The sequence below is a fragment of the Gopherus flavomarginatus genome, chromosome 14 (assembly GCF_025201925.1).
Source record: "Gopherus flavomarginatus isolate rGopFla2 chromosome 14, rGopFla2.mat.asm, whole genome shotgun sequence".
NCBI classification, from domain to species: Eukaryota; Metazoa; Chordata; order Testudines; family Testudinidae; genus Gopherus; species Gopherus flavomarginatus.
Genome location: NC_066630.1, coordinates 3,245,487 through 3,272,979, shown reverse-complemented (window position 1 = coordinate 3,272,979; position 27,493 = coordinate 3,245,487). Strand labels below are relative to the sequence as shown.

The 27,493-nt window shown below is 58.3% G+C and overlaps 2 protein-coding genes across 5 annotated transcripts; one reads left to right on the top strand and one right to left on the bottom strand.

Annotated features, from left to right (window-relative positions):
- Positions 1–356: 356 nt before the first annotated feature.
- Positions 357–10,027, bottom strand: DBNDD1 (dysbindin domain containing 1). Its single transcript, XM_050922308.1, has 4 exons — positions 9,843–10,027; positions 3,684–3,830; positions 3,167–3,307; positions 357–795 (listed from the first exon to the last, which is right to left on the bottom strand). The coding sequence occupies exons 1-4, from the start codon at positions 9,871–9,873 to the stop codon at positions 599–601; spliced, it is 516 nt and encodes a 171-aa protein (XP_050778265.1). The 5' UTR covers positions 9,874–10,027; the 3' UTR covers positions 357–598.
- On the top strand, positions 3,241–27,231 carry GAS8 (growth arrest specific 8). Of its 4 annotated transcripts, none has more exons than XM_050922296.1 (12): positions 3,241–3,320; positions 13,123–13,262; positions 15,040–15,132; positions 16,508–16,705; positions 17,015–17,221; positions 18,325–18,379; positions 19,185–19,390; positions 19,811–19,978; positions 20,425–20,511; positions 23,052–23,261; positions 26,252–26,317; positions 26,936–27,231. In XM_050922296.1, the coding sequence occupies exons 3-12, from the start codon at positions 15,118–15,120 to the stop codon at positions 27,083–27,085; spliced, it is 1,362 nt and encodes a 453-aa protein (XP_050778253.1). In that variant the 5' UTR covers positions 3,241–3,320; positions 13,123–13,262; positions 15,040–15,117; the 3' UTR covers positions 27,086–27,231. The 4 variants fall into 4 exon arrangements, with proteins under 4 accessions (XP_050778253.1, XP_050778251.1, XP_050778254.1 ...); XM_050922294.1 differs by lacking the exon at positions 3,241–3,320 and adding an exon at positions 7,671–7,959; XM_050922297.1 differs by lacking the exon at positions 3,241–3,320 and adding an exon at positions 8,220–8,367.
- Positions 27,232–27,493: the final 262 nt, after the last annotated feature.

The window sequence follows — 27,493 nt, the reverse complement described above, 5'->3', positions numbered from 1 at the left end:
TGTTCCTGGGTTGGCATCGCCAGCTGTGCTGCTCTTACACCAGAGCTAAAGCCCGTACAGCCGTAAGGCCATGGGGAAGGGAATGTGCTTCTAGAAGGTGGGGGCTAGATCCTGCCTTGGCCAGCAGCTCCCAGGCAGCTGGGTTCTGCTCTGAGCTGCAGCACTTCATGGGGGAAGAACCAGCGTGGCTGTTTGCTCTCAGGTTCCTTGGACATTGCCTCCCCCTGCCCTGGGGGAAGAGAGAGGGCTTCCCCCCCTGCCCCCATCCGAACTCTGCCTGCAGCAGGAGGGTTGTTCTCCAGAAAGACGCAATTCTCTCCAAACCTGCTTTTCCCCTCTGTGCAGCCAGCCACACTCCCTTCACGGCTCTCCCTACTGCTGGCCTGGCCAGGTTTTGTGCAGAATGAGCAGGAAAGGGTTACAAAAGTGCTAAGACGGTGTGATGATGATCGCTCTCCCTCCTGGAGTTCCTGGCCCAGCATGGCTAGTGCCCTCGCACAGCTGCTCCACATCCTGTGGCTGCACTAAGGGGGGGAGCGTTGTGTTACGTGGAGCCAGCAGCACTTGCATGTCTCTCTAGGTGCAGGGGTCTGTTAAGTCACAAACTGTCTGGAATGGGGGGTGAGGGGCACCATGGCTCCCAGCCCCCTATTCCTCCTGAGGCCTCTCCCCCGCCAGGAGCTTGCAGCTCGGAGTCACTGAGGTGTTTCTTCTCCCGCCCCTGCTTGCCTTTGGTCGTTGTCCAGGAGGGGGATGGCAGGTCCCCTGCCCGAGGAATGGGGTGCGGGTGCAGACCTGCGAGAGAGACAGATGTGCTCAGCAGGCACCTCCCGTGCCCCTGCCAGCCCTTTCAAGGTTACGGGAACATGCTGGTCTGGCTTGTTCCACAACAGCCCCAGGACAGGCAGCAACAGTACAAACTCCCCTGCTCGCTTGTCTCCTCCCCCCACTCCTGAGAGACCAGCTCGAGGCAGCATTCAGGCCCCGAGTTCCAGGATCACTGGTGAGCCTGCTACGTACCAGCTGCAGCTCCCCAGCTCCTTCCACAGCCAGGAGCCCAAATTGCTAAGCACCTTTGTTTAAAACCAGCTGGGCCTGAAGCTGCCCTAGCAGCCGAGAGGCCAGAGGTCTGTATCTTACTGCCAGAGCCATTCAGTGCCTTCCTCCACTTGTTTTAATTCCTTTGGGGCAGATTCCTGAGCAAACTACGTTGCAGTCAAGTCAGGGGCAAGAGGGTTTGGGCTTTCTGCTGGGCCTGATTTTCAGAAGTGGAGGTGCTCAGAAGCATGTGTGCCCAATTGGCCCCATTGTACAGGGTGTGTCACAGCCTCCTGTAAGCTCTGCAAGAACTATGGGGAAACTGAGGCACAGAAAGAGTCTTTGTCTGGCTAAGGTTACACCAGAACCCTTCCCAGTCCTGTGCCCTGCCCCACCTGCCTGGCTGAGTGATGGCGCACATGCATTGGCTAGTTGCAGGTCCTGCTGTGGAAACTACATGTGCACTTTGGCCCATCTGCACTCATGCCTCCAAAGCACAACGGTCTTGTATGCAGGCCTAGAGATTGGGGGCGGGGCAGACTTGTGACACTCAGCTCTCTGGCAGTCCTGGGTGTGCATGTGAGCTAGAGCCAATGCTCACTTCAGTGGTACAGGGCCTTTCAGTTCACGCACGGCCACAGACGTGTGGTTCACGTTCCCCTTGCCTTTGCAGTAATGACTCGGTGCAGATTCAGCCTGGCAGGGTAGCATGAACTGGGTGGCATTTGAAGTGCACTTTACACACGGCCCTGGTACCTGTGCCATGAGCGCATGCCCACGTGCTGTGTCACAGGAACAAAGCTGCAGCAGAGAGCTACCTCTGGCCTAGTTAGAGTGCAGAGGAATTCTGCTAATTAATTCACGTCACGTATTCCCACTGAAGATGCTAAAGGGGCTGATTTACATATTCATTCAATCTGTTTCACCAGGCTGCAGCTGCTGTTTCTGCATGCCCCGAGACAGACAGGCGGTGCAGGAGCCTCAGACAGATGGGGTGCTGGGGGCACGGAACAGGTGGGAGCCCCCCGGAATGCCCAGGACTGCACGTGTTCTCAGACAGTGGATCCATGCTCGTAGTCTATGCAATAGAGCACTTCCTTCCCTGGCAAGCGGGGAAATGCAAGTCCCTCACCCCTGAGTAACAGCCTCCCCTCGGCTCTGCCCTGCCCTCCATCCCAGCATTGCAAAGCTGCTATAGGCCATCGCCTCAGACAAAGGGCTGCGACTGAACTGAAACCCAAGCGCCTCCCCCTCAAGTAGCCCTGAAGTGAGACTGCACCCCACAACTGGGGCTGTCCCAGGAATGGCACCTCACCTGCTGCAGACAGAGCAGCAAGCCCCAGTGTGCAACCTCCAATCCACTGATGTAGTCGTGCACATGCGCCCCTCCCTGCCCCACACTCTCCCATCCCCCCACGCACACTCGTGCCCATAACTACTGCAGCCCCACACCTCGCCCTGTGTGGCCTCGGGTGCTGCAGGGGCTGGCCCAAGCCCTCTGACAGTTACATGATGGAAAGAGCGAGCCTCCCATGGAGCAGCGATGCCCCGAGGAGACGCCCATCAAGCAGTATTGATTTGCTCAAGATGCATGGCAGAGCTGGTGCATTTAATGAGCTCCCCGCCCCCCAAGCAGCCGGATGAGCAGGTTTCACAGCCCTGCCGCACTGTCAGAGGCTATGGCCCACGCTGGGGTTGGGGCTCAAGGGTTGGGTGGGGTTTGTCTGCAAAGGCCTGGATCCAGACACCCTCCTGTCAGCCCTGGGGCTCAGGCGGTGCTGGAGGAGCAGGCAAGGGGCAGCTGATATGGGCTGGCCCTGCCTTTCTGCTCCTGGGCCTTGCTGCTGCTTTTACCAAGGAGGCTGGTTGCACTAAGGCAGCTGAGGGAGACGAAGGATGTGCTGATCCCATGCGGTCTGTGGCTAGGGGAAGCAGCAAGGGGGCCACAGCCTAGCTAGGGCAGGCCTGGGTGGGTCGTTAAGTGTCCCGTATTGTGTTTAGATATTGAGCTCACCAGGTGCTGCCTTAACCCCCACCCAGCCAGGAGGGGCCGGGAGAGCAGGTAAGTGGAGTTGTCCCAGTGCATGTGGCAGGCCAGGCTGCCCACCCCCAGGCTGGGCACACTCACCGGCAGGGGATTCACTGGCTACGTTCTCGTCGTCGGAGTCAGCGAAGACCTCGGCGTGCTCCTGGTCCCACACTTCCGGCAGCTCGATCAGATCCAGCGCGTCGAAGTGCACCTCCAGGGAGGACACGCTGCTCAGAGGCTCTGAGGAGCAGAGGTGACAGCTCAGGGATTCAGGGCCAGCCAGGGGCCAGAGTAACTGCCCTGCTTCCCTCTCCTTCCCCATGGCAAATCCTGCGTTCTCGCCATGTATCCACAACTGGGGATTCTCCCCCTGGAGTCTGCCTGGGGGAATGAGCCCCTGGAACCAAGACAACCCCTCCCTGGCTTGGGGTCCTGGGGGGGAGGAGCGCCAGCGGGCGAACCTGTGGTTAGGCTGGGCCCCAGGGCTGGAAGGGATTCAATCCTGGGGGACAGGCCCTTGGCTGGGCCCAGGGCAGGGGGAGGAAGCCCTGGGGGCAGGCCCCTGGCTGGCTGCACAGCTGTAAGCAGGGGGGCACGGGATGTGCCTTGTACTCACGTCTCCGTTCGGCCACCTGCAGCAGGCCCGAGCTGGGGATGGGGATCCCACCTTGCTCCTCGGCAGGGGGGCTGGGAGGCTCCTCCACCGGCCCATGTGCCGGGATGCCTGCAGCTCGCTCCAGCGTTTGAGCTTCTCTCACCCGTTCTATAATCAAAGCGCTGCCGGTGTTAGATGCCCAGAGACCGAGCCCTGGGCTCTGCCCCTCTGCCCTACTTGTGCATGGCCGAGGCCCCCAAACAGCCCCCGCCCCTGGGCAGACACTGTATGGCTTACGACCATGGCTGCTTCAGCACACGCCTGCCTCTGGGACTTCCCTCAGCAGGGTGGGGGATGGGGGAGAGACCCCTCCACTGGCACCTCTGGCCCCCCTTCCCAGGAGAGCTGGGTGCCTGGCAGGGTGGGGGCTGGAGGGATGGGGCCTCTCCCCCTTGGGATGCTGGCCGCGAGTGGCCTGAAGCCAGGAGATGGCTTTGGTGGGTCCCCAGCCTCGGCCAGGGCCCTGCGTTGAAGGGGCCATGGAGGCTGAGGTGCCCAGTCCCCCAGGTGGGTGGTGTGGCACTCGCTGGGCTCTCGCTGCTGCTTCCTGCACCACTCCTGCTCTGGGGACAGGGCTTTGCGCTAGGCCCCTTCCCACAGCCCTACACTTCCGCCCTGCCGCAGACAGGCAGGTCCCCTTGCTCTCAGCCTCTTCCCTGGGTCACACATGGCTACCAGCTCCCTCCCGTGGGTGCTCTGGCACTGCCAGTCTGGTGGCTCTGGGGAGCACATCGGGTGCAGCTTTCCAAGCCCAGGAAAGCCATTCTGAAATGATAGGATGAGGGGGTGTCAGGGAGGCTCCGGTCTCTGCCCTCCTCCCCGCACCAGCGAGGAGAGACTCGCACACACAGCAGGTCAGAGAGCGCAAGCCACTGTGCTCAGCCCCACAGCGGCTGGGGGAGAGGAGAGACAAGCCGGCAGGGTTGGGGGAGGGAATGGGATAAAGGACAGTTCCAGACACTGCACTGCGTAACACATGGCGAGAACCCTGCCCTGGCTGGGGGAGGGGGCGGATGGACCTGTAGTTGCAGGCTGCCATGGGGACGGGTGCCAGTACCAGCAACTGCATGCCCGTGGCCTGCAGCTCCACACGCCCTGCCCTGCACAGGGACCCTTTGTCTCAGTGAATACAAAAGCAGAGCCTGTGCTGTGGAGGCTGGAAGCCTGCGATAACAGGCGGTTTGTCTTTGGGGGAAGCAAGATCCAAGGGGTGACAGTGCTCAACCAGACCCTGCCCTGACTGTCCACCCAGGTGCTGGGACCGGCGCTTTCCCAAGGCAAACTTGGGGGGCAGGATGCATCAGTGCAGCCGGGAACCCACAGCAAGAGGCGTGACTTTGCCTGTCACCACCAGCATCTCTCAGAGCACATCAGTCCTGAGCGAGATCAAGAGGCTGGCAGGAGGCCGCTGGGCCACAGATATTCCCCTAGGAGCCAGGGAAAGGTGAACGGCAGCATGCTGGGGCCTGCTCATAGGAGGGGACAGGAGACACACTGGGCACGGGCACACGGAAGGGGAGGGCCAGCATGTGGCTGTGGAGCAGTCGCTGCTCTTCATGGTGCCTTGTGAATAGGGCCAGCAGGGGCTCAGGCCTTTGTGGGTCCTGGGGCTGGAGAGAGGGACCAGGAGGGAGTTGTTTTGGGGATTTAAGGGTTTTTCCCCCCCTGTGTGAGCTGGGTGCCCCTGGGCGCGGGATCGGAGCACCACGGAAAGCTGGACAGTGGGAGGGAAGGATTTGTAATCAGACTGTGTGTGTTTGTTAACTCTTGTTCGATTTCACTGCTGGAGAAACCCCTGGGACTAAAAACTGTTGCTGTGAAAGATTCCCCACCGCCCCACTGGGGCCTGGGGGAGACTGACAGTCCACATCCCTGAGACCTCCAGCACATGTGCTGGCAAACCCCAGGACCACCAGACGTAGGTCTCCTCATGACAGCAGCACTAGGGCCATTATCGGAGTCGGGCGCCGGGATTCCTGAGGTCATAGAATTGTTACCAAGCAGGACACGCCCTATATCAGGCCTCGTCTGTGCATCATGGCCCACAATTCCCCTGAGCTCGCGCCGTGTGATGCTGGGTTGCGGCCAGGAGTTGCAGCCATCTTTCTCGAGCGGACCTGAGACCCCAGCCCTCGTCTGAGCAGCTGTTCCGCAGGTCATGCTGCTCTGGGTGCAGAATGTTCTTACAAGGGTCAGGAAAGGAAAAGGAAGCACAGGACTCTGGCTGCTCAGGATGGTGCCTGGCCATGTGGGTTTCCGAAGCATGCAGTGGGGCTGGTTTGCCCTGAATGGGCACATGCTGGAGGCAAGCTAGCCAGCGAGATTGATGCAAGGGAGCTCATTCATGCATATGCTGCAGCTGGATGGCTGCGCTAGAGCTGCCCATGCACCCACAGGACATGCGCTGGGCCACTCTGGACAGACACCTACGCATGCAAAGAGCTTGTGGACTCCCAGCTCCATTCACTGTCAAGGCCTGACTGCTCCCACTGTCGTGTGCGGGACTCTGCTGATTAGACGGGTGGCCTGTAGCCCTCCGGATGCAGGAAGCCTGTTCTTGCCCCAGGTGTCCGGTAGCTGCCACCCCGCATGGAAGGCTGCATAGCTGCACTGGTTGAATATCTCCAAGAGGAGGCCTGCTGGTTCCTGCTGTAGGGATGGGGTCTCCCCCACCAAGGGCAAAGATCCTGGGTGGCCCCTTTAGGAAACATCAGGCAAAGGGGAGCCTTGAAAATCAATTCTGAACTGGCAGAGCAGGCAAGAACGTGTCATTGGGGCCCAGGCCAGGAGCAGGCCACTGGAAAAACAGAGCTGAGCAGTCAGGCTCAGGGTAGGGCTGTGTCCAGTGACCCCATCTCTCCACGGGAGCTCTCCTGGGTGTCAGCACTTGGACGCTGGGGGGGGGGGTCGCACAGGACGGAGGGATGGAGCGGAGGTTAGAAAGAAGGACTTGTTGCTGCAGTTCCTGAGGTCAAGGCCCCACCCCGCTGTTCATCTCCTCCCCAATTGCCCTCACAATGGGGGCTCATGGGCAAGGGTATCTCCACACTGATCTCCAATGGGAATATATTAGCCAGACCGATGGACAGGAACTGAAATCCTTCCCACCCTGACTGAATCCAGTAGGGTGACCAGATGTCCTGATTTTATAGGGGCAGTCCTGATATTTGAGGTTTTTCACCTATTACCCCCACCCCATCCCAATTTTTCACACTTGCTGTCTGGTCACCCTAGAATCCAGGCAGAGAGCTGGGGGGAAGGATGGTGCTTGGCCACAGAGTGACGGGATGATTAACACTTCCCTTAGCAATCGGGATCAGGGTGGGAGGGGAGTGCTTCGATTCAGCCTAATCTGGGTAAGGGCTGTAGGAGCCTGCCTGGATGGGAAGGCAGCATGCTCCTGAGCTGCTGGTGATGAAGGGGCTCCATGCACCTGGAGGATGGCTGGCACACATGGGCACCACGAGTTACATGCCCCAATTCAGACCACCTGGGGCTGGGATGTGGCCCAGGAGACCTGATGTGTGGAAGGGGATCCACTCCCCGTGGAGTGGAGTTCACAGCTTGTTCCCCTGCTGAGAAGGAGACGCACGTCCTGGAGAGTAGGAGCCTGCTGTGCTGGCTATAAGGAGCCCTAGGTAGGCGGGTTCTGGAGTCCAGGATACTCGCGTCTGGACGCCTCGCCTGCGGCATTGAACATCCCCAGGGCCTCATTAGCATGGGTTACACTGCGTTATAACCCTGGTGCATTCAGCCACGAGAGACTGAACCCCACACTTCAGGAGCCAGGCACCAGCATAAAGGAACCTGTTTAACTGGCTCAGCTCCAGCCATCAAACTGTCTCCCACATCCAGTCTGTAATTTACCGGCAGAAATCCTGGCCCCGATTGCTCATTAAATACACGCAGAGGTGCTCCGGCTTTGTTCTGTTCTCTCATGCAGGCACATGCCCCTCCCGGCAGAGAGACGAGCGACAGCCTGGGGACAGCCTGGCCCAGGAGACAGGTGCTGCGCAAGCCTCCACCACACACGCAGCTGACCTGGCCTGCGGACCCCGACCCCTCCCAGCCTCTCCCCACACCTCGGCCAATGCACCTTCGTCCGAACCTGCAGCACCTTGTGATGCTCCCGTCCTGCAGCCCCCATGCAGCATGGTTAGAGCCCCTCAATCCCAACCCGCACCCCCACCCGAAGCCAATTCTGAGCAGAGAACAACCCAGGCTGCAGGGTTGTAATGTGGGTGAATATCAGACTGGGAACCAGGCTGAGGAAGTTTTCCCTGCGCCACAGTCAGGATTCAACCCCCGTTTCCAGAGGGGAAAGGCTAGTCCCTCAACCCAGCGGGACCCTGATTCTAGCTTTAGAAAGGGGTTCTGTCCTCCACCTCCTGCCATTGCTGCCCTTTCACGGGCGCCCCCATAGCTCCATCAGGATGTTCCAGACAACCCTCCGGTCATCCCCCTGGAGCCCCCCACATCTCGCCCTGTCTCCTCTAGGCCCCAGGGGTGCCCTGCTGCCCCCTACAGGCACCGCTGCTCCCCTATGGCTCAGGCCTGCCTTGTTCCAGCCACAGGGAAAGCCTGGGACATCCTGTGGGTCTCTGGGGCCCTGAGACACCCGGCATTGCAGCACCAGAATGTGAAGGTAAATTACACACACACCCCAGGCACCAAGACACATACACAGTTCGCTGTGTGCAAACCAAGCACGCCAGGGCGTACACACAGCCACGTGCAAGCCCCACAGGCATTCCATGTCCACGTGCAGGCCACACCCTGCCACACTACAGACACCACCCCACTGCACACACCCTCCTGCAATCCCCGCACACCCATGCACACAACCACAACCCACCCTGCATCACTGGGCACCCCCCCCGACACACCCTCCTGCAAACCCTGGACACCATGGAATCCCCGCACACCCATGCACACAACCACAACCCACCCTGCATCACTAGGCACCACCCCCCCCGACACACCCTCCTGCAAACCCTGGACACCATGGAATCCCCGCACACCCATGCACACAACCACAACCCACCCTGCATCACTGGGCACCCCCCCCCCGACACACCCTCCTGCAAACCCTGGACACCATGGAGTCCCCACACACCCATGCACACAACCACAACCCACCCTGCATCACTGGGCACCCCCCCCCCGACACACCCTCCTGCAAACCCTGGACACCATGGAATCCCCGCACACCCATGTACACAACCACAACCCACCCTGCATCACTGGGCACCCCCCCCCGACACACCCTCCTGCAAACCCTGGACACCATGGAATCCCCGCACACCCATGCACACAACCACAACCCACCCTGCATCACTGGGCACCCCCCCCCCGACACACCCTCCTGCAAACCCTGGACACCATGGAATCCCCGCACACCCATGTACACAACCACAACCCACCCTGCATCACTGGGCCCCCCCCCGACACACCCTCCTGCAAACCCTGGACACCATGGAATCCCCGCACACCCATGCACACAACCGCAACCCGCCCCGCACCACTGGGCACCCCCCCTGCACACACCCACTACAGCCCCCCCCCCCCAGCCCCGCATCAGACAGCAGCACTCTTCCCCCTCCGCCCTCCCCACGCTTAGCGCTGCCATGGGCCACTCCCACGGCTGGCCGCTGCCCGGGCCAGGAGCTCCCGGCTGGGCCCCACGCAGCGCGGCGAGATGCGGAGCTAGCCCCGGCCTGGGACTCTGGCGCTGTGCCCGGGGGGACCGGCTGCTTGGCCCCACACACCCCGGCTGGGGTTAGCTCGGGAAACCCGCCGGATGAGGCCAACGGAGCCGGCACCTGCCCCGGCCGGTGACACGCCTCGGAGGGGCCGCGGGTCCTTCCCGTGCCCGGGGAGTCGCTTCCTCAGCAGAGGCGGCGGTGATGGGCGCAGGGCGCGGCTGCCCGAGGCGGGCCGGGCTCCGGGTTCCCCAGCACTGCGGGGAGCAGCCGCCTCCCCCCAGCCGAGCCGACACACTCCGCGCACGGTGTCCCGGTGTCTGCGGGGGGCGGACGTGGGAGCCCCCAGGACCCCACCCGGGGGAGCGGAGCGGCCCCGCCCAGCACCCGGGGAAGCGCCCGAAAAGCCGCCACGTACCTGGGGTCCCCGCCCCACCTGGAGCCTCCATCCAGCCGGGCTGCGTCGGAAGCCGCCGCCGGGGAGCTGGGGGCGGTGTCAGGCGGAGCCGCAGCCTCTGTGTCCCTGCAGCATGGCCGCGCCGGGGATCAGCGCCCGGAGCCGAGCCCCCCGCTGCCCAGCCGGCGCCGCATCGCCGCGGAGCGCGGAGCGGGGCGGGGCCCGCAGCGGGCGGGGGGCGCAGACGCTGGCAACAGCCGGGGACGGGGGAGCGGCGAGGACAGGTGCAGCCCGGCTAGCTGGGGGCAGAGCGGGCGCCCCAGGCTGCAGCCTCCCCGGACGCTGCTCGGCGAGGCTGCTCCCCCCGCACTGAGCTGCGGGCTCTGCAGCATGTGAAATGCGGGACGGACCGGCTGCCGGCCCCCGGGGCGCCACAGGCTGCGCTTCCCTCGGCGGGGCTGGGGCAGGGGGGCGGCCGCGCCCGGACGTTGGCTCAGGCAAAGCTGCAGCTCAAGAAAACAGCCCCGGCCTTGGAGGCGGTGGAGGATCCCGGAGGGTGATGGGGGAGTCTCCGCTTTTCCAGGCATGAAGGACATAGTGGTGGGGTCCCTGCGGACACCCCACACCCCCAAACTGCCTCTTTGCTCCAGCCTCCCCATGGGGCGCTGCCCCCTTCTCTGCACCCCAGCCTCTGGAGCAGCCCCCTGTATCTTTTCTGCCTCCCTAGGCTCCCTGCCCCCAGTGTGGAGTGGCCAACTCTCCAGTATTGTCCTGGAGCCTCCAGGAGTTAAAGATTATGTCCTGCTGAAACCTCTAATAATAATAGGTCCTACCAAAATTGGCAGCCTTACCCCGCTTTCCCATCTCCCCTTCCCACATGGTCTTGGCCCCTTCATTTCTGCAACTGTATTCCCCACATCCCCAGCAGGAACTGGTGCACACACCCAGGGCAAGGGTGGGCCCCCATCGCTGGGGGACAGAGCCCTGGAGAACAGGCAGGCTTGGCCTGGGTGGAAGCTGGAAGGTGTGGTGAGTGGGGCTTGCTGATATGGCTTGAGGAGGAAAGGAACAGGACAGCATGACACAGACCCCAGAGAGGAAGATGCTGTAGCCGCAGACAGGCTTGGGAGCCAGCATCAGCACCATGGCAGGCAGAGTGCCATGGGAGCGGGAACTAGGAGCTGGGAGGGAGGAGCGTCCAGCGGGAGAGCTTAGGTGATGCCAGGCTCAAGGAAGGAGCTTGGGCTGAGCTGTGTGGTTGTTTCTGAGGCCTAGTCCACACCTCAAAATAGATGGACCCAGCCACATGGCTCGGGGCTGTGAACAAGTGTGTGCACTGTGTGACGTAGTTAGGCCCACCTGACCCCACAGAGGTGCAGCTAGGTCTACAGGAAGGATCCTCTGTCGACCCGGCTGGTAGAGGTGGATTAACTCCATTGACAGAAGAACCCCTTCAGGCAACGTACAGTGCACCCACACTGCTGCAGTGGCACAGCTGCAGTGGAGGCATCAGCTGCATTACCTATAAAGCCAAGCCCCAGGCCAGAAGGGCACTCAGACCCTGTAAAAAAGGGGCCAGCACAGGAACAAGGGGGAGCGGTTTGTACCTCCCCTGCTCAGGGGCCGTGGGCAGCCTTCAGAGGTCTTCAACTTGCATCCCTGCATCAGTGGTCCCAATGAAACTTTGCTGGGATGGAGACTCAGGCATCAGAGAGCAGGGCCACAGGCTGAGCTGCCAGGTGCCCTGAGGCCTTCCTGGTAAGGATACTGCATGAGCTGTGGGACTAGCTCTGAAAAATCCAAATACCTGGAAAAGTGACCTAACAGCGCAGAGCACAACAGCCCAGACAGGGCAGCCATTCATGTTCCACCAGCTCAACTCGTCTCACCCGCAGCAAAAGTGCTTACACAGTCCTAACTGGGAAGGGCAGTGGATTGGCAAATGAAAGCTAGCTGTGCTCTGGCCCCCTCGCTGTCTGATGGCCCAGGTCTCCTGGGTCCCTGGTCTGTGATTCCCATTAATGCATTACATTCAAAGGCAGCCCACTGTGTCCCCCAATTCCATCCCTCCCTCGCACTGCCAAGAGCAGCACCTCCTGCTGGCTGCAGCAAAGTGACATCTCTGGAACTGCCGACAGGAACTAAATGCAGTGAGGAATCAGGGCAGGTCACTGGATGGGAGTTTAGGCCACTTATGGCAAAACCAGTTGTCTAAGCTTAAGTTATAATTAAACTGAAATCAATTCCAGGCAGGCAACGAAGTCAGGGTGGTCTGCTTCTCTGAGGGGCTCACATGGGGGTCAGTTGCAGATGTGGGGGTGGGGCTTGGTACCCTGCAGAACCCAGCTCCAGGATCTGAAAATTCGTGCTTTGGAGACCTTGCTGGGCAATTCGTACAAATTGCAGCCATCTATTGTGGAGGTACCAGCTACTGTTTTTTCCTGCTCACTTCTTATGGAACATGGTGCCTGACTAACAAATTGCCTTGTGTGTAGCTGCAGCCTACCTAGTGCCCCTCTTCAAGCAAACTCTGAACGATAGTAACAAGTGCCCAGCCTGGCCAGCATGGAGATGCTGCCTGAGAACATGGCTCCATCCCAGCTCCAGGAGCACTGAGCTCATCCCTGCACAGGGTCAATTCACAGCAGCGGCTGGAGCTCAGAATAGCCAGCAAGGCTGAGAGTGCTGTGGGCAGTGTGGGCTGACACGTGCTCCAGTGTGGTGGGCTGGGTCCTCTCATCTAGGCTGACGGTGGGAAAATCCTGCATATCTACCATAACAACTTGTGTTCAAATTTTCAATGTATAATGCAGGCACAGGGCAGTGGCTACCAATGTGTCCCAGGAGCACTGAGTCCCTGTCAGAAACACCTCTCATTCAGCATCTCCAGGGAGAGAGCCTTGCAGAGTGGTCTCGGGCCAAGTGAGTCCCAGTTCCCTCACTGCAAACACCCTTGGGATGCCAGCCTAAGGGAGGCAGACCCCAAAACACAAACGATGTCATACAGCAGAGGCAACACCATTAATTGCATCTGGAAACTAATTGGAAGCCCTGGTGTAGTGTGCTCCCTGTGTGCAGTCCTGGTAGGCAAGAAGGCAGCTACATCCTGTATCTGCTGAAGGTTATGAGTGGCCTTTGGGTGTAGTGCAGGGGTGGGCAAACTATAGCCCGTGGGCCGGATGTGGCCCACCAGACATTTTAAGCTGGCCATTGAGCTCCTGCTGGGGAGTGGAGTCTGGGGCTTGCCCCGCTCCACAAGACTCTCAGAAGCCGCAGCATGGCCCCCCTCTGGCTCCTACAGGCTCCAATGGCCCCCTCCGGCACACCAATGGGAGCTGCAGGGACAGTGTCTGCGGACAGGCAGCATGCAGAACTGTCCGGCTGTGCCTCAGCATAGGAACTGGAGAAGGGACATGCCACTGCTTCCAGGAGCTGCTTGAGGTAAGTGCCACCCAGAGCCTGTACCCCTGAGCCTCTCCCCATGCCCCTAACCCCGCTCATGCCCTCCAAACCCCTCGGTCCCAGCCCAGAGCACCCTCCTACACCCCAAACTCCCCAGTCCCACCCCAGAGCCCGCACCCCCAGCTGGAGCCCTCACCGCCCATCCTCCCCCTGGCACTCCAATCCCAATTTTGTGAGCATTCATGGCCTGCCATACAGTTTCTATTCCCAGATGTGGCCCTCAGGCCCTGGGGCAGTGCCATGCAGAGTGCATGCTGCAAGCTCCCAGCTTTCTTTGGCTCAGGTGACTGTCACATCAGAAAGGTGCCTGTGCAGTGGCATCTCGGGTTTTGCATCTGTTCGGACTAGGACTTCCAGCTCCACGCTGCTCCCCGTTGAGGTGGAGGGGGAGTCTAGTCCCTGCACACTCCCCGGGAGCTGAGAACCCAGTTGTTCCTTCCAGCTCTGACCTCCCCCCGCTGAGGATTCCCCCTGAGCGGTGCTGCTCCCAGCGCGGGCCTGGCTCGCCCACAGCCCCGGGGGACCAGACGTGCTGCGCACCCACACACTGCCTGGCACGGCGCCCCAATGGCCGGCCGAAGGGAGGAGGGTCACGCTGCCCCCCCCTCCCCGGTCTCGGGCAGTTCCGCCGGCTCCGGAGCCCGCACACAGGCCGGGGCTTGGCTGTGCGCCGCCCAGACACCGCGGGGAGGGGCCCCAGGGGCAGCGGGGAGAGCCGAGCTGCAGGGCCCGGGCTCCGAGCGGAGTGGGGCGGGGTCTGGGGCGGGGTCTGGGGCGGGGCCCCGCCCCCCGAGCCAGGCCGGGCTCCGCAGGGAGCAGCGCCGCCGGCGGTTGCTAGGGCCATGGCGCGCGTTGCTATGGGCGGCCCGGCCCGCCCGGAGTTCTCGCGAGGCTTCCCCGGCGGTTGCCTGGAGACTCGGTGACTCCGCCGAGCTCGAGCAGCCGCTGCAGGAGCCATGGTGAGGGGGGGCACCCTGGGGTCGAGGGGGGCGCTGGGGGAGCCCCAGGGTTGGAGGGGTCTCCTGGGGCGCTGGGGGGAGCCACTGGGATCAAGGGGTCCCTTGGGGTGCTGGGGGGAGCCCCTGGGTTGGAGAGGGTGGCTGAGAGGAAAACACTGTGTTCAGGAGTCCGCTGCGGGGCAGCAGCATTTGGGGCAGGGTTCTGGGTCAGGCAGCAGAATTGTCCCGTTTCCTCTGTGCCTGGGCACTTTGCTCAGGACTGAGGGCTGCAGTGGCCTTCCTGGAGCTGCAGCTGGGCTGGTCAATGCCCTGAGGTCTGGGTCACACAGTCCTTCGGGTGACGGGTCATTCTGAGACCTGGGCTGCACCAGTCCATGGCTCCTGTTGCCTTCCCCTTAAGTGCATGCCCCTAACTCATCACAGGGCTCAGGCTGCTCTGAAATGCCATGGCTGGTTAGGACAAGTACCACATGGGATCTGGGTGAGCGAGGACACACCAGACATAGTATGGGGAGTGTGAGAGGGAGCCATGCATCCCAGTCCCCAGCACCAGAAGTAGCAGTACCAGTGCAATCTTAGTTAATTGCTCTGGTGTGGAGTTTCTTGTACCTTTACTGACCCTCCAGCCCTCTCAAAGCTACACCTGTGGCCTGTGGGGAACTGGATGATCCCACCTTGTGTCATCTCATTGATAAGAATGACATCCGCACCCAGTGGTCCCCAGCAGCCCAGATCAGTGACACCTCTGTAGGTCTGAGCTATGCACGCCTGTCATGTATATTGTTTTCTTTTCTAAGGCACCCAAAAAGAAAAGTGGCAAAAAAGCCAAGGGGGGCAAAGCTGCAGCGGTGGTGGATGCTGTCCCCCCAGAGGACATGAGCAAGGATCAGGTGAGAGCTCACAGCATCTCTCCTAGGGCTCTCTGCCCTAGGGCTTCACATGGCCACCGAGCTCCTGGAGAGAGGAGGCTCCCATTTGTAAGGATTATTGGTGGCACGAAGTGCACAAGGTTTGGTTCAACCCATGGAGATGGCAGAGGGTGAAGGTTCATAGAAAAGACAGGGTGGGTTTTCACACCAACAACTGCACCATCCCTCACATGCCTGAACTATTTGCATGAGTGTCACAAGAATGGACTCGTTGTGGGCTTTGGGGTGTAGTTGGGTTCCCGGAGGGTTTAACCATCTCATCTCTCCCTCTCCAGAGCTTCCATAACTTCCCTGTGTCCCTCATCTAGCCTGCACTCTGTTGCCCATGAGCAGGATTCTGCGCCCTCCTCTGCACCCTGTTCCACTGTCTAGTAGTTATAAAAGGTTTTCTGTGACGCAGTCTAGCATTTCCCTGTTAGTCTGAGCGCTATGTCTTGTTCTGTCTTTTGTTTCCTATTGGAAACAGCCCCCTCCACTCACTCTGATACAGATGTATAATCCTTCTAGAACTTGAATTACTGATGAAATCAATGTCTGTTGCTAGGGCATTCATACACCCCATGCCATAAATACACCTTCCTCTTCTCTTCGGGCCCAAGCAAACTAATTGCTCAAGTGGTATTCGTTCAGATTCAGTTCTATGCTTGTTCAGTCAGTGGTTCGATGATCTGCAATCATGCTAGTTGCTGCACTCTCATAGCATCTTAAGTGAAGCCAGTGCTTGAATGAGAGAACGGACTAGGTGCTGCGCAAAGGGGAGTTAGTGATTCAAGAGGTAACCCTCTTCCCTAGTATTATTATTTAGTATGGGAATGTCCAAAGGCCCACTCAGGGTCAAGGCCTTGCTTTGCTGGCTGCTATACAATCACATATGAAGACATGATCCTTGACCCAATGTCCTTGCAGTCTAAAAGAGGAGCCTGCAATTCTGAGTCAGAATTGGTTGTTAATGAATGCAGCACTGCTCTTTCAGGTGACAAATAGATCTGCGGGTCTGTTCCCTTCTGATCAATAAAGATGCCTTAGCTCTCTTTCCCAGAGGTCAGGGTGTTAGTCCCAGTATCCATATCTTAATGGCTAATTACAGCCTACCTCCCTAAACGCCCTGTGGTTTCTGTTGGATTTGGCATCGTCACTTCCTGTCCTAAATTTCTGTATCCTGTTAAACAGCTGCCACGCTCCACCCAGAGGAGGCTGTAAGGATTGCTATAGGTAGTTTGGAAAGAGCTTTGGTCCCCCAGAGGGGAGAGGTGCTAGAGAGACATCAGTCAGCAATTTTGTGGGAGGAGAACTCCTCCACCGGTGCCTTCACCAGCTGCGCTTGTTGGCTCTGCAGCTGGAGGAGCACATTGTGCGTCTCCGGGAGGAGCTGGATCGTGAACGGGAGGAGCGCAACTACTTCCAGCTGGAGCGTGACAAGATCCACACCTTCTGGGAGATCACCCGTCGGCAGCTGGATGAGAAGAAGGCGGAGCTGCGCAACAAGGACCGTGAAATGGAGGAGGCCGAGGAGCGGCATCAAGTGGAGATTAAAGTGAGAGGCTAAGGGAGGACAGTTAGTGGATTCCAGCTGTCCTTACGGGTGCCACAGATCCTTCCTTGTCTGTGCCCGTAGTTAGTAGCCCCCAGTGTTCTTTGCGTGAGCCCTGAGGGGGCAAAGGGAGTTGGGCAGGACACTAGCAAGGGGTGTCTCGGGCAGTATTTCAAGTTCAAATGTGTTCTTGCCAGCATCTGCTAATGCCCCACTCCCAAGCCCCTGCAGAGGGCTGGGTCCCCACGGCTGGGCTCCCCCTGCTCCCATCCCTGTCTGGGGGCTTTACACCACTCAGTTCCTTTCTTCCAGGTTTACAAGCAGAAGGTGAAGCACCTGTTGTACGAGCACCAGAACAACATCACAGAACTGAAGGCAGAGGGCACTGTGTCCATGAAGCTGGCCCAGAAGGAGCACCGCACCCAGGAGATGGAGCTGCACAAGGATATGCGCACCTTGAAAGTGGAGCTAAAGGAGCAGGAGCTGGCCAATGAGGTGGTGGTGAAAAACCTGCGCATGGTACGTTGCTCTCAGGTAGATGATCATGGGGCTGGGGACACCTTAGCTGCAGGGCTTCTCCAGCCTCCTCACCGCAGCCTGGAAGAAGAGAGCAGCAGAGACACTGGAGCAAGTCGAGGTCTGGGTGGTATTGGTATGTAACGGAGATGGGAGAGCCCAAGGTTAGCTTGTCAGAGAAGGAGGCGAGAGGAGGCACCTGGCTGAGACATCCAGGCTCTGAAGGGCTGAATGGAGACTGATCAGTCCCTGACTCTTGCACCATCCCCATAATGTGAAACTAAGGGGTCACCCAGTGACATCTGTGGGAGATCTATTTAGAGTCACTGACGGAAGTCTGTCCGCCTGGGGCTGGGAGTCAGCCAGTAGGTTCAGTGCCGCAGGAGTCAGAATCCAATCTGCGGCTGGAGAACCTTATGATCAGTAACTGCATGTGTCACTTTGCAAACTGCAGTAGGATTGGTAATCAAACCATGGGCTCCAGGGCATCAGCTGATCCCCATGGGGTCAGGAAGGATTTCTGGCATGGCCAGGTGCATTGTGGGAATTTGTGTCCTCCTCAGCCATTGGTCATTTCCTGGGGCAGGATATTGGGTAATATGGACCAAAGGTCTGATTTGATCTGGTAGATCCAGTGTAGTTCCCAGAGCTATGCTGGGTGCTGGTACACTGACATGGGGGTTACTGTAGGCAGAACCAACCTGGTGTGTGCTGCACAAGGAACCTTGGGGCATGGTGGAGCGGGCATTGGAATCGGTGTTTGCCAAACAGAAATGGCCAAAGTCAGTTGGGAAAGAAATGTCCCCAGAGAGTGATACTGTCTATAAGCTGGGGGGAGTGCCCCTGAAACACACCTGCAGGTTCAGTGTAGGCTCTCTGCATGATCCAGGTGTCTGAATGTAGTCCATACATCCGGGGGCACACTCAGCAGCCTTTGGCAGAGCAGGCATTACTGGCACAGCAGGTCAGCAGCCCTCAAGCCTTTTGGTGATGGCTTTTCACTGCAGCCAGATGCGCAGATGGCCTTGACTCTGAGCCTGTACGTAGGGGAGGATTTCTCTCTCTATTTGGCTATCCAGGTCTAATGTGCAGCTTCTCCCTGTCAGAAACAAGAGGAAGAGATCACACGGCTGCGCAGCGACTTTGAGAGACAAGTGAAAGGTCAGTTCCTATTTGGACTCCTATGTGAAACCCAGCGTGAGATCTGCCTTAGCACTCATCACACTGTGCCTCCACCAGGCTCCCTCCCCAGAGCAAAACAGGGCCCCGCTGGTGGATGGCCATTCTCCTCCTCCTTCCCTCTTCTGCTGCTTATGGGCTGTAGGCTGAGTGGCTTGTTTGAATTCCCAGGAGCAGCTTGTCTGCGCATGTAGAATAGATCAGAGCAGCACCAGCAGTGGGTGCTTTGCTGCCACTCAAGGTTGGACGCAGGTCTCACTCTATACTGCCTGTTTCCATGTGGCAGTGCAGCCCTGCTCCCCCCATCTCTGCCGGGGGGGATTGTTTAACACTGTGGTCTGGCGGGCACCACAGTGGGCACTAAGCAGTAGTTAGTGCCCTTCACAGTTGCTTACTGGGTCTCTGGAGCTGCAGGGTTCTGAGGCTGGAGGAGACTTTACAGGCGCTTTGGCCTTGTGCTGGTACCTCTTTATTACAATGTGGTTCGATTTGCATGGGCTGATTACCTGAGTGTTTCTAGTGCTCCCGTGCCTATGGTGTCTGGGCACCGCCGTCAGCCAGGCTTTCTGGGCATTCCCTTCCATGATTCTGCTGTAACTGCTCCATACACTAATGGGAGCTGATATGGCACCATTAATGGGCATCCTTTCCAAGAGTACCATCCCTGTAGTGTGGACTGACCAAGCAGCTTGTAGCAGCAGCAAAGGGGTCCTCATGCACTGGGTCCCAGCTTGTCTGGCCTGCCATATGGGGTGGTCACTCAGCTATGTGTGGTGCTTCCCTTCAGAGATTGAGGCCAAGTACGACAAGAAGATGCGCGTGCTGCGGGACGAGCTGGATCTGCGGAGGAAAACGGAGATCCATGAGATCGAGGAGAGGAAAAATGGACAGATCAACACGCTGATGAAGAACCACGAGAAGGCCTTCAGTGACATCAAGAACTACTACAACGACGTCACCCTCAACAACCTGGCACTCATCAACACTCTCAAGGTAACGCTCACCTGTGCCCGGCGCCGGAGTGGGGACACAGCTGGGCCAGAAGCCCAGTGTGGAGAGGACTGATGCTTTCTTGGAGGTGACAGTTCCTGCCTGTTAACTCTACATGCATTTCAGTATTGGCTTCCCATTGAGTGCCTTCCACAGCAGGGGTTTTCCCAGCTGCTTCGTATGCATTGTGAGCACCATCACCTCTAATCCGAGGAGTGGTGATACTCATACACAATTACACTCATGAAGATCATGCAGCTGCTTTATAAACATCCCCATTGTAAGGCATCTGCTAGGATGCTGCTGCGGCAGTGCTGCATGCAGTGCGTGGGAGTCCTGCAGGCCTCGGCTCTCCTGCTGCGATGCCCCAGGCTGGCAGCCCTGCTCAGGGACTCAGTGCTTGTGTATCTGCCCCGAGAACAGGAGCAGATGGAGGAGATGAAGAAGAAGGAGGATCACCTGGAGAAGGAGATGGCGGAAGTGCTGCTTCAGAACAAGAGGCAAACAGAGCCCCTGCAGCGGGCCCGGGAGGAGGTGGCCGAGCTGCAGAAGAAGCTAGCCCACTATGAGAAGGACAAGGAGGCACTGGCTGTGAGTCACCTGCTCGGCTCCCATCCGGTTTAGGTCCCATGCCCTGTAGTGTCTCTCCCGCTCCTTTTCAGAGCACTCCTTGTGCTGTGTCCAGCGTACAGACTGGGCCTCTGCTGGTCATCTGGGAACTACATTGACAGACTCCAAAATGGAATCCCCTTCAGTGGTGCTTGGCTTACACTGATGTCCTCAGCATAGCATCTGGTGGGGATCCCCGAACTTGGGGTGTAGAGGATTTCACTCTAGTGGAGGAAGGGGAATAATGGATTCCTGCTCCCTGGGGCTGACTCCTTAGCCGCACATGTCTTGTTAAGAGAGAGAGAATTCTGTGCGGGTGATGCCCAGCTTGGGGAGCAGAGTCTGGTATTCTCCTGTGCTGCCTCTCCCCCGCCCCAGGAACCCACAGCATGCATCTAATCACTTTCCCTTTCTCCTCCCCTCTGCAGAACACAAAGGCCCGTTTGAAAGTCACCCAGAAGGAATTAAAAGACCTTCAGTGGGAACATGAAGTGCTGGAGCAGAGGTTCAGCAAGGTGAGAGCCATAGTCAGGAAGAGAGAGCACCTGAGCATGGGGAGTTCCCTTCCCACCGCAGCCCCCTCTGAACAGCTGGGATCCTGGGGTGAGATGACGTCACAATGGTAACGTTGTAGATGACTGCACAGGCCTCAGCTCAGCCTGGGGTTGTCCTGGGTTCTGACACCCTCTGAGTTCCATGTGAACAGCTGCCTCCTCTGAGCTCTCTCTCTGCTCTGCCATCTCCTGTGCTCAGTGGACAGGCCCAGCTTTGTACTTGACTAAACAATAACACATGCTCCACTGGTCCCTTGCCTGGGGTTGCCTGGCTGCAGCATTAGGCCAGGAGGAAGACAAGAGAGATTGTTGCTGAGAGTCTCCCTGCTACGGTGAGGGAGTGCTGGATACAGCACAGCAACAGAACACCACTCTGGAGCCCCATCCTTTCCACTGGAACTAGCATCCTTGGTTTCTCCTCTAACCATTGGTTTTAGGATGCTCCCTGCTCTGACCAGGCGGAGTCTGTTACTGGCATGCCAGCATTCAGGGAGCATGCTTCAGGTTAAGTGCTTGTAGCCTGAGACTCTTTCCCCCAGCTGAGTGGGTTAAGACAGTGTCACGGAGTCACTGGGCGATGCTCTGGAACTGCTCCCCACAAAGCCAGGCAGGACTTTGGGGAGCTTCCTCTCTCTTGGAGCAGACTTGTTCAGGGCAAGAAGCTACACAGCTTCACCTCTTGGGTCTCTCCTTGGAGCATTCAGCATCCTCTGCCCCTCTGTGCGCTTCCCACAGCGAGCCCGCCCCAGCGGGGTCCTGGGGAAGCCACAGGGTCCTGCACCCCCACTTTGCAGTCAGACGTGACTCTCAGCCAGCCAGTAAAACAGAGGTTTATTCGATGACAGGAACAGGGTCTAAAACAGAGCTTGTAGATACAACGAACCGGACCCCTCAGCCGGGTCCATTCTGCGGGGCAGTGAGCCAGACCTCCACGTCTGCACTTCACTCCTCATCCCCAGCCAGCCCCAGACTAACAACCCCCTCCAGCCCCTCCTCTCTGCTCAGCCCCTTTCCCGGGCCAGGAGGTCACCTGACCTCTTTGTCTCCAACACCTTCAGCTGGCACCTTTGCAGAGGAGGGGCCCAGGCCATCAGTTGCTAGGAGACAGAGTGCCAGGCATTTAGGTGCACTGGCCCTTTGCTCTGCAGCAATCACACACCCTTATTCCACCACCTAGATACTTAAGAACTGCCAGGGGGACACTGAGGCACCAACACAGTATTCAGAACAAACATTAAGAACATTTCCAGTTCCTCACAGACAGCATGGAGCTTGTCTGCAATTTGCGGAGAATCCCAAGCAATGTGAACATTGATAGGAGATCTCATTAACAAGCTGTCATTGAGACAGCAGCATATTCAGTGCATTTGGAAATAGGCTTTGGAGGATATGTCTTAATTCAGACACATTAACTAGATAAGAGCCAAGGTTCTCTTAGTTGCTGCTGCTAACATCTGCCATTCCTACCCGCTGCAAGGCGAGTGGGTGATCCCTGTATGCACTTGGCATTGGGGTTACTCTGAGGGCCAGAATACGGTTCTGGGGTCTCACAGCCATAGACTGTGAGGCCAGAAGGGACAAATGTCACCATCTAATCTGACCTGCAAAGCACAGGCCAGAGAACCTTACCCAGTAATTTCTGCATTAAGCCCATAACTTTGGTTTGAGCTATAGTACATCTTTGAGAAACACATCAGTCGTGGTTTAAAGATTCAAAGTGACAGAGAATCCATCACGTCCCGAGGTCAGTTGATCCAATGATTAATTCCCCTCACTGTTAAAAAAGGAGGAGACTGTGGCTACCAGGGGATGGTTTCAATCCATCAGCCTCTGGGCCCAGCATGCTGCCATAGCACCGCTCTGCTAGGAGCCAGGATTCATGTGTTCTCTTCCCATATCTGCTATTGATTCATGGCGTGACCTGGGGCCGGTCTCTCAGCCAGCCCATCTGGACCTGGGGATAGTAATACCTGCCTCTCAGAGATGAGCTGAGGATTGGCTAATGTTTGCAGAGCACTCAGGCCCCTTTGGATAAGCACAAAACGTAGCTGTTGAGGTGCAAACTAGGACAGGAACTGGGCATACGGTGCAGAGGAATGAAAGTGGGCTTAGGGGGAAGACCCGCGTCCTACGGGGAATCCGTCTGGGGCAGGAGCTGTTTGGTGGGGGTAGTTTATGACATTCCCAGCTCTGGCAGGTATACTGTGCTTATTAAAGTCAGGCCCATGGGTGCATGTGCTAAAGAACACACCTGCAGTGGTGCTGGCTGGGGAGAAATGCTCCAGGCTCCTCATTCCTCTTGCTTCGCAAGGAGGGATTTTCTCACTGGGAGTCGGGTATGTTAACTTCCAGTGAAGTTTCCAGTCTTGGCCATGTCAGGGCATGCTACCCAACCTGCTGGGCCATCGGCCAGCCCAGTGTGGCAGTGCAGAGCAGATGGTTCTGAAGGCATGGCATGGAGCTCTCCTTGCTCACTGGGGCTGTGGCTCTCTCCTGAGCAGGTGCAGGCAGAACGAGACGAGCTCTATCAGAAGTTCACCAAAGCTATTCATGAGGTGCAGCAGAAGACTGGCTTCAAGAACCTGCTGCTGGAGCGCAAGTTAAACGCCCTCTCCAACATACTGGAGAAGAAGGAGGTGCAGCTTAACGAAGTCCTCTCAGCCTCCAATCTTGACCCCAGCGCCCTCACCGTGGTCACACACAAACTGGAGGTACCGTACCCTGCTTCAAGGTCTTGGGGGAGAGATAGGAGCAGAAAGGTCACTTCTTGCTGGGCTTGTCCCTCCCCGCTGCAAGGATTAGGGCTTGGGGTGACAGGGCTGCACAGGTGGGCCAGGCCTGCTCTGTAGCTAAACATAGGCTAAATCTCTGGCCTTTTAACCTCAGCACCAAAGAGTTGAGAGCAGTCTCTGTAGCTGGAGAGGGATCCTGCTGGAGGCAGCAGGGGGCTACATTCATGGTGCAGACAGGCTTGGAGAAGGCATCAGAGAATGATCCCTTTGTGAACAGGCGGGAGCCCTCCTCCCTGCATCCTCTGAGAGCGAGGACCAACCTTGTGGGACCCCACACTCTGTTACTCCCGCCTGGTGGCTAGCTGAACTTGGTAGTTTTGTCAGAGCTTCTGCTCTGTTAGTGCAGCCCCAGGCTTGCAGTGCAGGAGGAGAGGCCCAATGGAGTGGGAGGACAGGAAGATTCACCCCTCGTCTTGGGAGAATTTCACCTCTAAGATGTGTGTAGAGCTGGGGTCCTGGCACACTCAGGGAAAAGCCCTGACATGGTCCATTGTCCTGCCAGAATCCCTAGGCTACCGCTGTGGCAAGGGGATGGGTTTCAGCGGCCTCCTGTCACTGCCATGAAGGCCTTTGTATGGGTAACCTCCCTGGGGCACTACAATTCTCCTCGCAGGAGGGGCAGGCTCAGGGCTGAGTCTCACTCCCGCAGCTGTGGAAAGGGCTGTGCCGAGTCCCATCCCACAGGAGAATTGTCGGAGCTGGAGCTGCTGATTCCTTTATGTGCCAGGCTCCACAAGCCAGGCACTCTGCTTGTTTGTACTCTGTCAAGGTGAGGGATGGAAGCACCCTGAGAAGCAGCCTCACCCAGGCTTCCCCTGGCCAGCTCTGCGGAGACAGCCCTCTCCTGGCTGGCCCCACCCCCAGCCATCTAAGCAGGCTCCACTCTGGCCATGCCAACACTTGGAGCTGGAAGGCGATTCCTTGCTCGCAGTGTCATACTGGGGCAGCAGCTTTGCCTGCTGCCTGCACCTCTAGAGCGACCCTGGGATTTTAGCAGGTAGCTCGATGAGAGCTGGCACGGTATGTCTCCTGGAGCCGGCAGTGACCCCTGCCAGCTCTAGTGCAGGCACACCCGGGGCTTTATGGCCATGGGGGCTAGTGGGGACATAATGACCAATGATGAACGAAGATGAATCTCACTAGTCACTCCCCCCGCACCACCTGCTTTCCTTCCTGGCTCTACGGCTCACAGTAGGCTCTGGGACGTCTGGCACCCTACAAATACATGGCAGGGAGCTCCTGGGGTGAGGGGAGAATAGGCTTAGTGATTCCGCATTCCAAGCAAGTGGCAGCTGTCACAGGAGAAGCAGCACTTGTCTGCCTTTGTCCCAGCCCAGCTCGAACGGGCTCAGGACTCAGGCAACCTGGGTTCCTGGCTCAGCCATGGATTTCCTGTGTGACGTGGGGCCAGTCACTTTATCCACCCCATGCTCAGCTTCCAGCACTATAATGGAGATACCATTTCCCTCCCTGTGGTGTTGTGAGGGTGAACCAGTAACAGTGCTGTAGTGCTCAGACGCGGGGGATGGAATGAGCTCCACTGCCTGGGCTGGGGGGAGCAGATCACAAAACACATTCTTCAGAAACCACCAAGGCAATGATCTCTTCAGCAGCTGCTGACGGTGCTGGAGTCTCCAAATTCCTTTGCTCAGCTGCCTCTTGCAGGCTACATCTACACTGCGAAGCTTCCGATCTGTAACTCTGCACTGGTGCCATGTAGCCCGGGCCCTGGCGTTTGAACAGTTAGGTGATGGAGCGACAAAAATGCAGCCCTGGCCTCCCCCTCTCACTAATGTTAGCAGAGCGGCACCATTTGTACATCTCAGGACCGATTTAACTAGTGTAGACAAGCTCTCGGTGGCACCCAGGTCCAGAGGCCCCTGGTTGGGTTCTGGGAGCGGAAAGGCCAGGCAGCATACGTGAGGCACAGCCACCTCGCCTCATCACAACTCCATACCTCGCCAGGGGTTCCTTTCATAATATGGCCCCAAACTGGGGGTCCCCTGCCTTCCTGAGACCAGACCCTGAGCAGGGCCCTCCACCCTGTTGTTGTTCGTTTGCTGCCCTCTGCAGATCACAGGCTGCTGGCAAGTCAGGTACCTCATGCTTAATAGACACACGTGCAGCCTCCACACATCCCACAGCCTCTGCAGCAAACCAGCCGCCTAACTGAAGGGAGAACACATTCCTGAACCCCAGAACGTCAGACCAGGTGTAGCAGTTTGACAAGGGGGCTCAGAGAAAGGGCCCTACTCAGCCACCAGGGCCCTGGATCTCCTCCAGTCTCCGCTTTCCCCAGCTGCAGAGAGCCCGGGGGTCTATGCTAGGCTGGCTGTCAATGGGCACTGGGCACCCAGAAGCGCTGGATTCGGACCCTGTGTTGTGAGGCAGGAGGGTGGGATCAGGGGTGGGGACTGCTTGTCATGGGAAGGTTTCAAGGCACTCTTAATGCCTCCCTGGGGACTAAGGTCGCACTCCATAGAGTGGCCTGAGGATTCCCTCTGTCGTATCTGTGGCTTGGTGCTGGGAGGAAACCAGGCTGGAGTGGGGTGACGTGGGCTGCAAGCTCCCCCAGTGCCATGCAGGGGCATGGGCTTCTCCACAGTGTTTGTTACGTAAGGGAGCATGGGGCCATGTCTAACCCCCCAGAAGCAACATAAACTGGCGGCAGGCAGCACTAAGGCATCTCAGTCTCTGGGTTAGTTACACTGAGCAGGGTTTTGGGGTTACGTTCCAGTCCCCCCTCCCCCACAAACTAGCCCCAGCCAGCAGGTACCACCTCCTCTGTCAGCACTGTGGGAACCTTGCCACTCCAATCTCTGCAACTTTCCCATGGCACCATGCTGAGCTGGGCTCTGACCCATGCCCGGGGGACCACCCAGTAACAAAGCTCTGATCTCCCTTCCCAGGACGTGCTGGATTCCAAGAACAACACCATCAAGGATCTCCAGTACGAGCTGGCCCGAGTCTGCAAGGTGAGGAGAGGGGACCCTGCTTCTGTGCTGCCCCAGTGGAACCAGGCAGGGTCAGCGCTGGGACATGCCACATGGTCACATGCCCTGCAGGGAGATCCTCCTGTGCAAAACCTAATGGGAATGGAGGAGAAGCTCCAAGGCACTGCTCCTCTGTGGCTCTGTTAGACATCATCTCTCCTGCAGGAGAGGAGGCAGTGGAGGGGCTGTTCCCGCACACGTGTGCACAGACAGATACAGCCTTTGCCCAGCACCTCCCTTGTTGTGTCAGGATTTTAATCCTCTTGATTATGTGGCAAAGCTAGAAAGAGCTGGCCAGGTAGCTCACCCTCTGGCACGTTGGCATCTCCTATTGTGTGGGCAGCCCTCGCTGCTGGGCAGGAATTAGACACACGGTGCTGGTTCTCTCTGTGAGGGAGTTACCCAGGGACCCCCAGCACCCAGACTGGCTCAGGGCCCGAGTTCAGGTTTCCCTAGTTATAATGACAGCCCCCCTTTGCCCCTGCCGGGAACCACCGGGGATGGTGCAGGAGTGGGTGCTCTGCACGGGTAGGAGCTAGCTAGTGAAGACCTGTGCGTGGTGTGCACTTCCCTGGGACTCACACTCTGCTTCACTTTCAGGCACACAACGACTTGCTCCGCACCTATGAGGCCAAGCTCACAGCCTTCGGGATCCCCCTGGACAACATGGGCTTCAAACCACTGGAGACCACAGTGATGGGACAGACGCTGGGGCAGGGCCCAGCCGGACTTGTTGCTACCCCAACCTAGCACTGCTGGGCGCATGCTTGTCCATCACCTCTTGGGTTACGCTAAATATTGTCAGTAGCCTCCCCACGTGCTCCTGTCCCAGCACCACAGGGAGGGGGCTGGGCTGTGGCTCTGCCTCATTAAACAGACCCCAGAAAGGTTTTTAAGCAGGCTCCAAAGGAACTGTTTTTCACTTCCCAGGGCAGGGCTGAGCACAGTGTGGAAGGAGACCTCTCACAGCCCAGTGTTCCCTTGCCTAGAGAACGTGCCAGCCAGCCAGCTGGTAGCTGGCCCCTGGGTAGCACAGCACCGTAGGCAGGGGAGTGTCGCCACTCCAGACCACACCCATGGCATCCATATGCAGCCTGTTCCCAGCCAGCTCTGCACCCATAGGCCTCCCAGCTAGACCCTCTCCTGCCCTGGGTCTCC

Bases quoted from the DNA above. Each gene is read 5' to 3' on its own strand.
- DBNDD1 (XM_050922308.1), bottom strand. From the start codon at position 9,873: ATGGAGGCTCCAGGTGGGGCGGGGACCCCAG. The intron at 3,308-3,683 runs GTGAGTACAAGG...TCTGCTCCTCAG, and splicing joins GCAGGTGGCCGAACGGAGAC to AGCCTCTGAGCAGCGTGTCC. The intron at 796-3,166 runs GTGAGTGTGCCC...TCTCTCTCGCAG, and splicing joins AGCCAGTGAATCCCCTGCCG to GTCTGCACCCGCACCCCATT.
- GAS8 (XM_050922293.1), top strand. The intron at 18,380-19,184 runs GTCAGTTCCTAT...GCTTCCCTTCAG, and splicing joins CTTTGAGAGACAAGTGAAAG to AGATTGAGGCCAAGTACGAC. The intron at 19,391-19,810 runs GTAACGCTCACC...CCCCGAGAACAG, and splicing joins CACTCATCAACACTCTCAAG to GAGCAGATGGAGGAGATGAA.